The following is a 14,603-nucleotide window of genomic DNA, read 5'->3' as shown; positions in this document are numbered from 1 at the left end:
CCCAGCACATCTGGAAGGAGGCTTTCCTAAATGTTGGCTACTCGGGCCCATACAAGACTATTTTGTGCTCACCTCTAACGGAGGGGCACGTTCCTGTGCGCACAAAGGCAAGTGTATCTGCCTTGCTACCATCTCGTTCTTGCGGGATAGATATTCTGTTATGTAATATCTGTGGTGAAACTGAGGTCGGGGGGAGACTATTTCACTAAATACTTTGGCAGCAGCAGCAGAATTCTCCCGCAGGCGAGTGCAGAAGAAAATACCCTTCTGAGAAAATTTTGGCTCAGCTAATTCCAAGCGAAATGGTATCATTAGTTCATAGCTGAGGACAAAGGAAGCACCGGGCTAAGAGAGGAGGCCTGCAAAGAGTAGGTGCCAATTCTGTGGCTTCCTGCAACAGTAGGAAAATGGTATTAATCCATGCTAAACCTGGATACGCAATTGCACCCAGCATTCTCCACCATTTGGCAGGTAGCAAAAAGCAAGGGAGGATTTCACTGAAGATTCTCCATTCGCTGGGGCAGGGCACGAAATTCTCCCGAAAGTCTGTGCACAGCCTGAAAAAGAGAATTTCAGTAAATGCTTTTCTGGGAGCTTAAGAAGAGCCGTCCTGGATTGGACCCAGGGTTCATCTAGTCCAGTGTTCTGTTCGCACAGTGGCCAACCAGCTGCCTGTGGGAAGCCCACAAGCAGGACATGAGCACTGCTATGGTCTCCTTCTGCTTACTTTCCACAGCAACTGGTGTTGAGAGGCACACTGCCTCGGATCTTGGAGGTCATCTATAGCCATCTTGACTAGCAGCCGTTGAGAGCTTTCTCCGGCATGGCCCAGCTCTGTTTACATGCCCAGTCCTGCAAATCAGCAAGCCAACTTATAGCCTTGGGTTGCTGTCCTGGTCTTGGGCTCTTTGTAGAAGTTGTTGGGAAAGGAGTAGCTCAGCAGCAGAAAACACACCTTGTAGGCAGAAGATCCCTGGCTTGATCCCTGATGTCTCCAATAAAAACAGTAGCAAGACCTCTGCCAGTCGCTACCAGCGTCTGGTGCAAAGGGACAGCTTCTGGTGTCATGTATGTGTTTAGGTCTTCCTTCAGGTGTTGGTGCAAGGGGAAGGATGGGGCACTGGCTTTTCCTGTGGATTTGACTGACCTCCTTCAAGTTCAGCCAACTCCCAAGATAACCGCCAGTGCAAATTTGCCAGGTTAGAGGATTATATCCTCGCAGCAGGGTTGACTCACTGTTTCCATTTTAAGCTCCCCTTCCCAGGAGTGTTTCAACTTAACGTCTCCTCTGTTTTGGAGGGTGGGGGAGAGGGGGGTTTAATGCCCCCTCGGATAGTGTACACAATTGCTTGGATGATACAGATCTTCTGAAGTAAAAATGCGTTCCAGAGCCAGAAACAGCGCCTGGCTGGTATAAGCACCATATAAGCACTATTTTCGCGGCCTTCACTCACCAAAGAGCAGGATGGATGTAAACACAATTGAAAGGTTACCGACATTTAGGATTTTGGCCGCTCTCCTGCTTCCTAACAGTGGACTTATAGACAGGGGGAAACATACAATATAGGACTCCATGTGTTCTCCTCCCTGTACTGCTGGACACATGAATATGAAAACCTGAATTGTACACCAAGGACATGCAGATTGTGTGTTCGTGAACTTTCCTTCTCAAAAAGTAAGGGTGTTGGAGCTTTGTGAATGTTTATTTACTTGCAAAGCTTCTACGTTGCTACTCTTAAAAACAAAAATGCCCACAGCACTGTGTAATAAAACAGGGAATTAAAGTAATGTTTCTATTAAAAACCAAATGGCATTTAAAACCAGCAGAAGTTTAAACCCACAAACAATAAAACTCCTGTTTAAAATTAAGTTCCTTTCGGCCATCCAGCAAGGACTAATTAAAAAAAAAAAAAAAGCTTTCTTGAATAGAAACACTTTGACTTGACTGTGAACAGCATCCAAGGGGGGAACCTAGCACAGTTCGTGGTGTTGTGATCTCTAGGGGGTGGGGGGCACCACCATAAAAGCCCTGCTCCAGCCTCTCATAGTTGTAACTTTAGTAAAGGAGGAATCCTGAACAAGGCCTTGTGGGCTTCCCATTGGGGCAGCTGGTCGACCACTGTGTGAACAGAATGCCGGACTAGATGGACTGCAAGATGCAGGGATTCCCCATATGCTCCGCCTCCCCTCTTTCAGGGAGCATGTCGGCCTGCCAATAGCTAGACACCACACTGCCCTCAGAGCACCTGATTGTACTCCCCAACTTTTCCCTGCCCCTTTTCCTTGGAAAGGGGCTTTAGCTCAGTGGCGGAGCCCATGCTGTGCACTGACAGAGATTCACTTGCACTGAGCAAACCATGGTTGAGGGAGTTGCCCGGCTTCTCTGCTTGCAAGGTGACAAGCTGGTTTCCTGATGCACTTCCTCCACATGCAGAGGTAAGGCTTTAGCTCTGCGATTTAAACCATGGTTCCATTGTACGTTTCTATGTTTGAGGTAACAAACTGCGGTTAAGCATTATATCACATGTGGGGTGCAGCTGTAATTTTGCAAGAGTGTAGAAGAGGCACAGAGAGTGATATTGGGTGCAGACATCAGCTTCCTAAACATCTCAGCTTCCCCTCTTTCTTTCTTTTAAGCAAGTTTCTAGTCCTTATGGCTGAGAAGAGATGTAAACTGCCCAGAGAGCTTCAGCTGTTGGGTGGTGTAGAAATATAATAAATTAATAAATAAGATATGTTTGAAAGCGCATGGGGTTGGCTTGAGTGCCTGTTGACCCTTCAGTGACAGGCAAAACCACAATAAATTCTGCAAAACATGGCAAGATATGAACTGTAGTATACAGAGTTAAACCACCATTGCATTTTGCCCAGTGCAGCCAGGCAGTGACTCTCCAGGGACTTGGGCATAGAGATCTTTCCCAGTTCTGCTACCTGAAATCCTTTTAACTGGAGATGGCAGGGATCAAACCTGATGTCTTCAGAATCCAGAGCATGTGCTCTGCCCCCGACCCGCTGGCCTTGTGTTATAATGCACATTGTGCAATTCATATACAGCAGGGCACATAACGTTTTTCATTGATTTTCTGTTTGCTGTGGTTTACCCACAGCCTTGGTTACACTGGGCCAATTATGGGCATTATGCTGTTTGTTAAATAATAGGCCATCCTTCCCCAACCTAATCCCCTTGAGATGCGTTGGACTACAACTCCCATAATTCCATGAACACGCTGGCTGGGTCATCCTAGAGTTGTATCTGGAGGGCACGAAGTTGGGGAAAGCTGTAATCGGTGGTCACTTGACCGGCTACCCGCCTGGGGCCCAACCATACCCTGACACCGCCGCCCCCCGCGGCTTCTATCTCTTGACAGGTGGTGGCCAAGAGAGGGAAGGGTTACATCCTGAGGCACATCCCCATTATGCACAAGGACCAGGGTGCCCTGACCGCCTCCGAAGCCCATCTCAAGTACATCAAGGAGGCCGTTCGGCTGGACGACGTGGCTGTGCACTATTACAGGCTGTATAAGGTACATTGGTGGCAGAAGGCAGGGTGTCCGTAGGAGAAGCGGAGGGTCTCTGTGGGGGTGGCAACAGCTGTGAATTTCTGGCCTCCTTTTGGGAAGGTGGAGATTTACAATGTCTCCTGGTGGTTATTAGCCACGCGCACTCACACCCTCCCTGTTGGCCTTGGAAGCAGATTTAGTGGCGCGTTTTAATATGGCAAGACAGGAAGCGGCACGGTCTTTTTATGAGGCTTTTCAGAAACAGCGGTAAAGATATATTATTATTTCTGGTGTTGCGGGAGTGGGGTGGGGTTTGCTGTTCAGCCTGGCACCAGATCGGTTGGAGGCGGCCCAGGGGCTTCGGCGTGCGCTGCACGAGCAAATGTTTGAACCGCTTCCCCCAAACAAAGGCAGCAGGGTGGGCTGTTCGATGAGCAGGTGCAGCACAGCCTTCCTGAGCCAGGGTCGTGCAAGGCCAGAAACGAGGGCAGGGCCGTGGCTCAGCAGTAGAGCCCCCGGTTTGCATGCAGAAGGTCTGCGGCTCGATCCCCAGCATCTCCAGGTAGGGCTGGAAAGACTGCTGCTTGAAGTCCTGGGGAGCTGCTGCTTCCAGTCAGTGTCGACAGTACGGGGCTGGATGGACCCAGGGCCTGACTCAGTAGAAGGCAGCTTCCTGTGTTCCTAGAGGGTGTGTCCAGGCCCTGTGCAGGATGGCAGCGAGCACCTTTGCCAAACATTTGTCAAGGTGGGCTACCTGAAGAGAGCGGCTCCCTTTGCATGGAGTGCCCCAGGTCAGCAGCAGCAGGAGAATATTCTCCTCAGGGCCAGCCTCTTCCATGTTACGGGGGGGTCCTAAGGGGGTTCGCTGAGGGCGCCCAGCTACTAGAGCCCACACTGGGAACATTTCCAAATCCCTTGCTGTAGCCCAGTGGCTGTTAGGGTGCTTCTCTCTGCGGACTGAGTTATGTCCCAGAGTCTTGCTCATTTTCCAAAATCCATATAGTGTAATACCTTTATTTGTTATTACATTTATATCCCACCGTTTTTTCTTCCAAGGAACCCAAGGCAGCTCACGTGGTCCTCCTCCGCCTCTCCATTTTATCCTCACAACAACCCTGTGAGTTAGGTTAGGCTGAGAGTCGGTGACTGGCCCAAAGTCATCCAGGGGGCTTCATGGCCCAGCGGGGACTAGAACCCGGATCTCCTGAGGCCCAGTCCAACGCTCTAACCACTACACCACACTGGCTGTCTTTTATTATCTTTAATTGATGATATATATGTAAGCAACTCTGGGAGGCTTTTTGACTGAGGAGCAGCATAAAACTGCTTCAGATAAATAAATACCTACCTTGGTCTGATCTAGCAGGGCTCAGCTTGACAAAAGCTTTCATGCTCTGGAAGGGATTTTTTCTTGCCACAGGCAACCAGATGAGTGGCTACCTATATAAGCCTGTACTGAGGCGTAACACCCCCTTGGACATCTCATGGAATGCCTGTTTTAAAAAGGTTCTGGTCCATTTAAAATAACTACCATGGATTTTCTCTTTCCTCGGGAAGCCACTCTCCTTTTCTGAGTCAGCCAGTGAAAACGACTGCTCATGTTATAACAGGGCATGTATGCCGAGGGCTTTAGAAGGCGATAAAGGTGTCATTACACTTCCTTTCTCATAGGACAAGAAGGAAATTGAGGCCTCCCTAACCCTTGGACTCACCACACGGGGGATCCAGATATTTCAGGTATGTGGCTCAAAATTGTATGTATTGGTTGGCTACCTTTGTTCGGGCATGACTAAGGCTGTTTACTTACTTTCAGCACACTAAATTCTGTATCAAATCTGGCACCTGCTGTAGAATTTGGATTTCTGGGGGAAATGCTTCTAGTCCTTCTAGTTCTTGAAATGGGCTTGAAAGGATGTGGCCAGCATAGGCAGCGGTGTCCAAGATTTGGAGAGCAGAGCTATGGGGACGGAGGAGTGAGGTAGAGAAAGGTGACTGAAACTGAGCATGTGTACAGATGTACCTTTAAACAAATCACGACAGTGTCTTCTTTCGCAGGGTGAGCACAGCTGTATGCACACTCCTTTGCAATGCCATTTGACAGAGAAACCTCCCGGTGGTTTCAGGCCAGCTGGGCTGTCTTGAACCTCCCCTTTTGTTTTGCAGTACTCTGCATGTTTTGCAGTGCTCTGCATGTATTGCATGAACAAGCAGTATTCTATTGCATGTTCATTTATCTTTTTATTTAAAAGCACGCAGACGTGTACAGGGAGGTCACTTCATGATAGCGCATGTGATGGCCAGTTGGCACTGTGGCTTCTGCTGCATACGGTGTTCACCGAGCTCAATCCTGGAGAGCAGATTTTTTGTCTGAACAAAGCACGGCGAGTGGCTTTCACAGGCAGTCTGCATCTCGAGTTCTGCATGCCTGTATGCAGCCCTACGCGAAAGTGCTCTCAGGAGCCCTGGTCCCGAAGCTTTTTACCAGAGCCCTGAGTGTCTGTTGATGCCAATGGAAGATTTTCTTTTAAATTGAATTGTATGGGGCGGGGCCAACTTTCCTGCACAAGAGAAAGAGAGAGAAGTGGGGTTGCAACCAAAGAGATGGCAAATTAATTGTAACTGAAGAGGAATGACTGATCTGGAACCATCTGGGGATGGGTGAGAATTACAGGATTTATTTTATTTGAAGTGATTAGGATGAGGATGTCAGGGTTGGATCGGAGCCCAGAGAGCCCCAGAGCAGTTCTGATTCTGAGGAAGAGATAGAAACTGCGGGAGAGGAACCCGCACGCTGTTCAGAGGAGCAGCCAGGGGGAGAGCCCCTCCTGGTACACATTCCTGAGAGTGACAGTGACCCTGGCAGGGAGAGGGAGGCGCAACAGCAGTTTCTGGACACTAGATGCCGGCGCAGCGTCAAGCAGGAGATGGCAGGCACTGAGAGGAGGCGCTCAGCCCACTTGGCGCGGCAGCAACAGCGGCGCCCTGATGCCCCACGGGAAAGGGGTGGACTCTCTCCTCCTAGCCCATAAGTTCAGAGGTTTCCCATCTTCCCCTCCAAACAGAGATCAACTGATTCCTAAGGTTAGAACCCCTGAGTAGGCAGCTCTCTTAAGTCTCACTCGTAGGATCAAGCAATTAGCATCTGTAAGCATCATTAGGTTGAATGGGAATAAAGCCTTGGAAAAGAGCCCTATTGTCTGCCTGTTGATTCTGGCTACCTGAAGGCTGCGACCTCCTGACAGAGAAATTAATTGGCTGGCTTTGCCTTCTGTGAAATTTCAAAAAACTCCGAGTAATTATTTCTAAATCTGCGTATTTACATATAAATAAGAATGTGCAAATTGTATGTGGACTTGTGTCCCGTCAGCCTGGGCCTTCAGTCTTTTCTGTGCACAGCAATGCCCAGGGTCCACTCTCTGGATCATTCATGCCCTGGCAGGAATTGAGCAGCAGGAGCCTGGATAGTGGCTAGCCAGAACCCCAAGCTCCTGTCCAACCCGCCCAATGACCTGGGGAGGAGCCGTGGCACGGGCTTTGCTAGGTTCAGTCCCTGAGAGTACTAGAAGAGTTGCCCTAGGAATCTTCCACCTGAGGCCTTGGGGGAGTCGCTGTGAGTCAGTATAGACCAGGGAGGGCAACCCGTAGCCCTTGGCCGTATTCGAAGGCTGCCTGCAAGTTCAGATCTCCGGTGAGAGTGATCTGTCCCTCCTCTGCAGCCTGCTGGGTGGGGAAGGAGAGAAAGGGGAGTGACCGAAAGGGAGAGGATGAGGAATGGGTGGCCCTGCCCACTTCTGGCTCTGGCTCCACCCATCGCTGGCTTCAGCCCCGCCCCCACTTGACAGATCACTCCTAAGGGGCTGCAGCTCCAGGCAGAAGAACAGGTGCCCCCCCCCCCCCGATTTAGACTGTGCTGGAAGAGATGGACAGCCTTCCAGTTCTGTGTCAGGAAACTCCTTTCTATCCAGCGTAACGCACACAGCACCAACCCAGTCCACAAAGAAAGTAGCCTTGTCCTCTCCCCATCTCTTTCAGAATGTGAACGGCGAAAGGCACTTGCTCTATGACTTTCCTTGGACAAATGTGGGGAAACTCGTGTTTGTGGTGAGTAGGAAGCTCTCAGAGTCAACCTCCCCTGCAGTTTCTCACTCAAGTTCTGCCCCCGGCACAGAATTGCACAGCCGCTTGGGGCAGAACGGTGTGTGTGCTTATAAGTTGCCTCCGTTTGCTTGCTAAGCAGCAGTGATGTAGCTCCAGCTTCTCCTGCAAACATTGGCCTGACAGCTGGGTCGCTGGGGGGTGGGGGGACAGCTGTGGAGGGGAGGGGGAATTGAAAGTGATGGGTGGAGGGAAGGGTCAAGCATGCTCCTCCCACCTGCCGCTTTCCCACTGGAAAATGACCCCTCCCCAGTGTTGCCTTGGCCAAAAGGAAGCAGCGGCCAGGCTCAGAAGACCCACATTGGAGGCAGACTCTGTAGGTTGAGTGATGTTGGTCATGTCAGAACGTGTCCCTGGGTTTTAGTGTTGCTGCCCGGGTAGTTTTGGTGCTTGACAGGACGTATCTGCCTTTTCCGACACAGCCATGGTTGAGAAATGGCTCTTTACCGCTAATCGTGCGGTCGTCACGATTTTTATTCATTCATTTATTTATTCATTTCATTTATATCCTGCCTTTTTTCCTCCCTAAGGAACCCAAGGCAGCATACATAACCCTCCTCCTCCTCCATTTTATCCTCACAACAACCCTGTGAGGTGGGTTGGGCTGAGAGTCTGTGACTGGCCCAAAGTCCCCCAGTGAGCTTCCATGGCCGAGTGAGGAATAGAACCCGGATCTCCCGGCTCCCAGTCCAACCTCTAGCCACTACGCCACACTGACTCTCAATAAGATTTCATTGTTAAGTTTTATTGAAAGATGTTTTTAAATTATTGCATCCCCTCTCCCTGTGTCCCTCACAACCGCTGCTGTTGAGCACGAAGGCCTGGTCTCTACACCTGGAGAAGAATGAAGCGGTAGAGCAGGGCGTACCGCTTCCAGCTCCGGGTGGAGAGACCCGTTTCTGAACGCTCCCCTTGCGGAAGAAATCCCCTGCAAGTTAAACAAACCAAACCCTTAGCACTGCCTTTCCCAACCAGACACCCTCTGGAGGTGTTGGACTGCAAGTCCCATCATTGGTCATGCTGGCTAGGGATGATGGGGCTTGCAGTCCAACACCTCCAGCGTCCTCCCGGTTAGGGAAGGCTGGCCTAGCAGATGCGGGGCACGAGGGAGAGATTTTAACCTAGCCCTGCCTGCAGTGGAAAGATTTCTACTTGCAGGGAGTTGGGGTTTTGTTTTGCTACACAGGAGCGCTTTCAGCAATGTGAACCAGCCCCTGCAGTCACTGCTCACTTTGTTCTGCCTCGTCTGCAGGCCAGGCCTAATGTCGCACCAGTAGCCCCGTGGGTGCTGTCCAGAACATAGCGTGATCATGATCTGTACATCTGTCTCTTGCCCTCCCTTCAGCAAGGTCAGGGAAGCAGATTAGCCACACAACAGGCCTGTGAGGCGGGCCGGTGTTTCCCTGGACACAGTTGCACACACGCACGCTGCAGCTAGTGAAGCAGCATAGTGGCACGCATTTCAGCGTCAGCTCAATATTGCAGTGAGGCAGAGGGACGAGACGGGGAGCAAACGCTGCCACGCATCTCGGGGGACGTCTAGTTTGCCCCAGAGAGAAGTGCGGTCTGCCCAAGGCCGCCTTAACGAGCAATGTGGCTCAGCAGCAGTTCGCATCCCGCTTCCTGCGTGTAAACCTGGCATTTTATTTCTGTTTTGGTTTTTATGCCCCGCTTCCCAACCAAGCCCCCCACAACCCTTTTACAGCAGATCACAGTAAAATATATACAGAATAAAACAGCCAGCACAAATAAAGCCAAGGGGCATAAAGCATAACAGCTGTGAGCTCCATGAAAGCAGTCGGCTCGTGAACACCTTCCTTTAAAGACGCTGGTCTCCATCCGCCTTCTAAACCCAGGGACGCAAGCGGGGCCCCGAGCCTCCCTCGGCAAGGTGCTCCAAAGAGGGGCTGCCCTGGGGGGGAGGCCTCGCTGCCCCCCCGGCAACCCCCGCCAAAGGCCACAGCAGCCTGCGCAGGCCCTGCAGGCACGAGGCGGGAGCCCCTGGACCGCGGTGGCTCTGGCCGAAGCGGGGGGTGTCAGGGCTCCTGCAGGGGTGTGCGGTGAGGAGGGAGGGGAGAGATCCAGGATTAGCAGCCAAGAAGTGAGCAACAGGCGAAGGAAGTGGATAGTCACTGGAGGCAACAGGGAGGCAAGGGGTTCGCCGAAGGGTGTGCGCGACAGAGCCGCCCGAGTCTCTGTGTGCCGGCCGGCTCCTGCACGGTCCTTGTCTCCGCAGGGCAAGAGGTTCGAGATCCTGCCCGACGGCCTGCCCTCCGCCCGCAAGCTCACCTACTACACCGGCTGCCCCCTGCGCTCTCGCCACCTCTTGCAGCTCCTGAGCAACAGCCACCGCCTCTACATGAACCTGCAGCCCGTCCTGCGGCAGGTCAGGAAGCTGGAGGAGAACGAAGGTAGCGGGCCCATCTCTCGGGCTGGCTCTCCTGTGCTTTAGCCAGTTCTTTCCCCTGTCTCTTCCTATCTGTGCCAATCAGACCGCCAAAGTTACTAGTTGTCAGGGTGGAAACTGAGCCCGTGGAGCCCCAGAGCAGTTCTGATTCTGAGGAGGATCAGCAATCCGGGGGAGAGGAGCCAGCTCATCCCTCACAGGCACAGCAGCTGGCAGAGATTCCTCCTGCCAGAATTCCTGAGATAGATAGTGATCCTAGCAGTGAGAAAGTGCGGGAGGGGGGCTTGCTAGACGCTCGACGCAGACGCAGGGAGCAACGAGTGATGGAGGGCACGGAAAGGAAGCGTAGCGCCCGTTTGGCGCGCAAGCAACGGCTGCCTCCTGTGGACCCACGGGAAAGAGGGAGGATCTCTCCCTAGCCCATAAGTTCAGGGTCTTCGAGTGATTCTCCTTCAAACGGGGACCAACTGCCTTACCTGGAGCTTAGGCTACTCTGCTATCTACCCCAGTGCAGTTCCTTGCTTAGTCGCTGGTGATTAGCATCTGAAAGAGTCATAAAGGAATAAAGCCTTGGAAAGGATCCTTGTCGTCTGTGTCCTGAGTTGGCTATTGGAGGGGACGGCAAGAGGCAGCTAAGGTGCTCCTGGCACTAGTCCACAACATTTCGCATAGTCCGTCTGCCCTCCCCCCACCCCTGCTCACCTGTGGCATGCTGAGGGGCTGGTTGGAAGCAGGGCAGGGGAAGAACCAGCTCTTTCCATGCTTCTGAGGCGAGTGGCTTCAAACTTCTCTTCAGCCTCCCTAAATGGAGCACAGAGTTTCACACTAAGGGCCAGGCTGGAGTTCTGTGTCGCTTTCCTCTTGCGCCTTTTAAAAGCTAAAAACAGCCTCTGTAGGGTTGCCAGTCTGTGTAGAGGCAAGCAGGGAGGGAGGGAGGCTGCGTAACCCTTTCACCTCCGCTCATTTTTCCTCATCCCCTAAGGGTGTGTATGGGTGGGTGGACGGTTTGAATGCTAAACCATTCATGGTTCTCTGTGTGCATTTTCCAAAGGTCTTTTCCTCCAAGGAAAAAGGTGGGCATAATCCATCCATAAGATGGGCTTTGCATTTTATGGTTTATTGTTCTCAGCTGTTTTAAATTGCTTTACATTTTTGTATGGTTTAATCTCTGATTGTAAGACACCTTGAGCCTTTTTGAGAAAAAACAGTATTTTAATAAATAGTAATAACATAAGATAATAAAATAATAATACAATATAATAATTACAACATAACAATAATGTAAAAATGTTTATTCTTAAACCTATATCCTGCCTTTTTTCCTCTTGCAAGGAACCCAAGGCAGCTTACATGGCCCTCCTCCTTGATTTAATCCTCACAACAACCCTGTGAGGTATATTAGGCTGAGAGTCAGTGAGTGGCCCAAAGTCACCCAGTGAATGTCCTGGCCAAGTGGGGACAAGACCGGGGGTCTCCCAAATCCTACTACACCACACTAGTTCTCTAATATAATGGTGGTGGCGGCGGTGGTGATAATAATGATAAAAAATACTGTGCATAATTGGAACCCTGAGCCCACAGTTGGGCTGCCAGGTTAGACCTGGTTGCCCTGCGCTCCCCTACGGGACTCCCTGCCTTTCCTTCTAGAGAAGAAGCAGTACCGCGAGTCCTACATCAGCGATGCTCTGGACCTCGACATGGACCAGCTGGAGAAGCGTTCGCAGGCCAGCGGGAGCAGCTCGGGCAGCATGAAGCACAAGCGCCTCTCCCGCCACTCCACCGCCAGCCACAGCAGCTCCCACACCTCCGGCATTGAGGCCGACCCCAAGCCCAGGGAGCGGGGGGCGGAGGAGGACTTCCTGCTGGCTGCCATCCACCGGAAGCTGCGGGCCTGCAGCTCCATGGCCAGCCACGGGAGCTCCCACACCTCCGGCGTGGAGAGCAGCGAGAAGGAGCGCCTGGAGGAGGACTCCTCCCAAGAGGACGGTAATTCCAGCAGCAGGCGCACCAGCAAACTGCCGGGCCCCCTTGGGGCCTGAGCTCATGAGTGCAGAGGCTCTCCCCCTGAATGGGGCTCCGGGGGTCAGTGCAGCAGAGTCGGGCGGCTCCGATGTCAGCGGGGCGGTGAATCCACGCCAGGCTTCAGCCAGAGCCGGTCAGAACTCTAAAGGAGCCCTCCAAGGTGCAGCAGCATTGGGGAAGACTGCCCTTAAGGCCTCTTCCCAACCCAGCGACCCCGCTTTCCTTCTCCCACGCCGTTCTCCATTTCTCTCTCTCCGTCTCTGATTCAGAAATAGAGATGCTGGTGGATGACCCCCAAGACCTCGAGCCGACAAGCGAAACATCCCTGGATGACGTGAGCCCCGATGTGTGCATCTACATCACGGAGGACATGCTGATGGCCAGAAAGTTTAATGGGCACTCAGGTAACAAATGTGGGCTCAACAGCAGCAAAGACAGAAGAAAAGTCCACTTCTTCCATTATTTTAAGAAACTTGACAAAGCAGTCCAAGAAGCATACATACCTAGCAGGGCTTTCGAACCTCTTTCAGCCTGAGGTCTGAATTCAGTCTCAGAGAAGCTCTCGGGTTCCAGTGGAGGGGGGCCCTGAATCCAAAGGGGGGGGGCAAAAGAGGAGCATCGCTTACAGCTCTTACAGCCAGGAACGAAGCCGTAGGGGAGGCATTTCAGCCTTTTTGAATGGGGATAAAACAATGTCCTGAGATCTTAATGATATAGGGTGGAATACAAATGTTTCAAATTTTTAAAAAATGCAAAAGCTGGGAAACTGCCAAATAATTGGCAGTTGGGGGAAGGGGGTGGGGCTGTGGGGAACCCCGGAGGGCCAGACTGAAGCTCCAGACAGGCTGGATTTGGCCCCCGAAGCTGAGGTTCTACACCCCTGATATGCAGAGTACATTACACAGCAGTACGCATTGCATAGTGAAAATAAACAATACAGAGCAAGTTAACATTTCCCAAGAAGAATGAATAATAGGAATAATAATAAATAATAAACCAGAGCTGCATTCATGTTACTATCCACTAGTCTGTCTAATCAGTGTCTTCAAACAGAATTGCCAGTTATTTACTCGTGTTAAATATACATTAGATAAGAGGGGCTGTAGCTCAGTGTAATAGAGCCCTTCTTTGCATGCAGAAGGTGCCAGGTTCAATGCCTGGCTTCTCCAGGCAGGGCTAGGAAGGAATCCTGCCTGACATCCTGGGGAGCCGCTGCCAGTCTGTGTCAACAGTACTGGGCTAGATGGGCCAATGGGCTGACTCGGTATAAAGCAGCCTCCTATGTTCCTAGGTAAACAAGTAATACGATCTAATATCTTCTTGGCACTTATTCTTCCAAATCTTGATGAATGCTTAGTTTAGTTTATTACTTTTAGTTCAGTTTATTACAATTCTATATCACTCCACCCAACCAAAAGGAGTCCCAAAGCAATATACAAAGAAATACTAAAAACAAAAAACTGCTTTGAGCGCCGTTTGCTTGCTGGAAAGATGGGGCACTAAATAAACAAACAAACAAAACAACACCAAATATAATATACAATAATGTATTCGTTAAAATCATTGTTGTTGTTCAGTCGTTCAGTCGTGTCCGACACTTCGTGACCCCATGGACCATAGCACACCAGGCCTTCCTGCCCTCCGCTCCTTGAGCGGAGATCCTCTTAGATCCTCTTCGCTTTCTGCCATTAGGGTGGTATCGTCTGCGTATCTGAGGTTGTTGATAATTCTCCCAGCAATCTTAATTCCAACCTGTGATTCATCCAACCCCGCGTTTCTCATGATGTACTCTGCATATAAGTTAAATAAGCAGGGCGACAACATGCAGCCTTGTTGTACTCCTTTCCCAATTTGGAACCAATCGGTTGTTCCATGTCCGGTTCTTACTGTTGCTTCTTGACCCTCATACAGGTTTCTCAGGAGACAGGTAAGGTGGTCTGGTACTCCCATCACTTTAAGAATTTGCCACAGTTTGTTGTGATCCACACAATCAAAGGCTTTAGCGTAGTCAATGAAGCAGAAATAGACGTTTTTCTGAAATTCTCTTGCTTTCTCCATGATCCAGCGAATGTTGGCGATTTGATCTCTAGTTCCTTCGCCTCTTCGAAACCCAGCTTGTACTTCCAGTAGTTCTCAGTTCACATACTACTGAAGTCTAGCTTGTAGGATTTTGAGCATAACCTTGCTTGCATGTGAAATGAGCGCAATTGTGCGGTAGTTTGAACACTCTTTGGCATTGCCCTTCTTTGGAACTGGAATGTAAACTGACCTTTTCCAGTCTTTTGGCCACTGTTGAGTGTTCCAAATTTGTTGGCTTATTGAGTGCAGCACTTTAACAGCATCATCTTTTAGGATCTTAAATAGTTCAGCTGGAATACTGTCATCTCCGCTAGCTTTGTTGTTACTAATGCTTCCTAAGGCCCACGTGACTTCACTCTCTAGGATGTCCGGCTCAAGTTCAGTAAGCGCACTATCATGGCTATCAGGGACATTCAGATCTTTCCTGTATAGTTCTTCTG

The 14,603-nt window shown here is 50.8% G+C and overlaps 1 protein-coding gene across 1 annotated transcript in view; it reads left to right on the top strand.

Moving 5' to 3' along the window:
* FRMD6 (FERM domain containing 6) overlaps nucleotides 1-14,603 on the top strand; it is a 65,930-nt gene that overhangs the window by 46,066 nt on the left and 5,261 nt on the right. Inside the window, exons 7-12 of the mRNA XM_084826385.1 lie at nucleotides 3,369-3,524; nucleotides 5,172-5,237; nucleotides 7,533-7,601; nucleotides 9,892-10,066; nucleotides 11,710-12,048; nucleotides 12,354-12,488. Coding sequence (XP_084682511.1) covers nucleotides 3,369-3,524; nucleotides 5,172-5,237; nucleotides 7,533-7,601; nucleotides 9,892-10,066; nucleotides 11,710-12,048; nucleotides 12,354-12,488 — 940 coding nt within the window. The remainder of the gene's footprint in view (nucleotides 1-3,368; nucleotides 3,525-5,171; nucleotides 5,238-7,532; nucleotides 7,602-9,891; nucleotides 10,067-11,709; nucleotides 12,049-12,353; nucleotides 12,489-14,603) is intronic.

The sequence above is a fragment of the Heloderma suspectum genome, chromosome 1 (genome assembly GCF_057233095.1).
Source record: "Heloderma suspectum isolate Gila_16-S chromosome 1, 16-S_ref, whole genome shotgun sequence".
Classification (NCBI taxonomy): domain Eukaryota; kingdom Metazoa; phylum Chordata; class Lepidosauria; order Squamata; family Helodermatidae; genus Heloderma; species Heloderma suspectum.
This window is presented reverse-complemented; position numbering and strand designations above follow the sequence as displayed.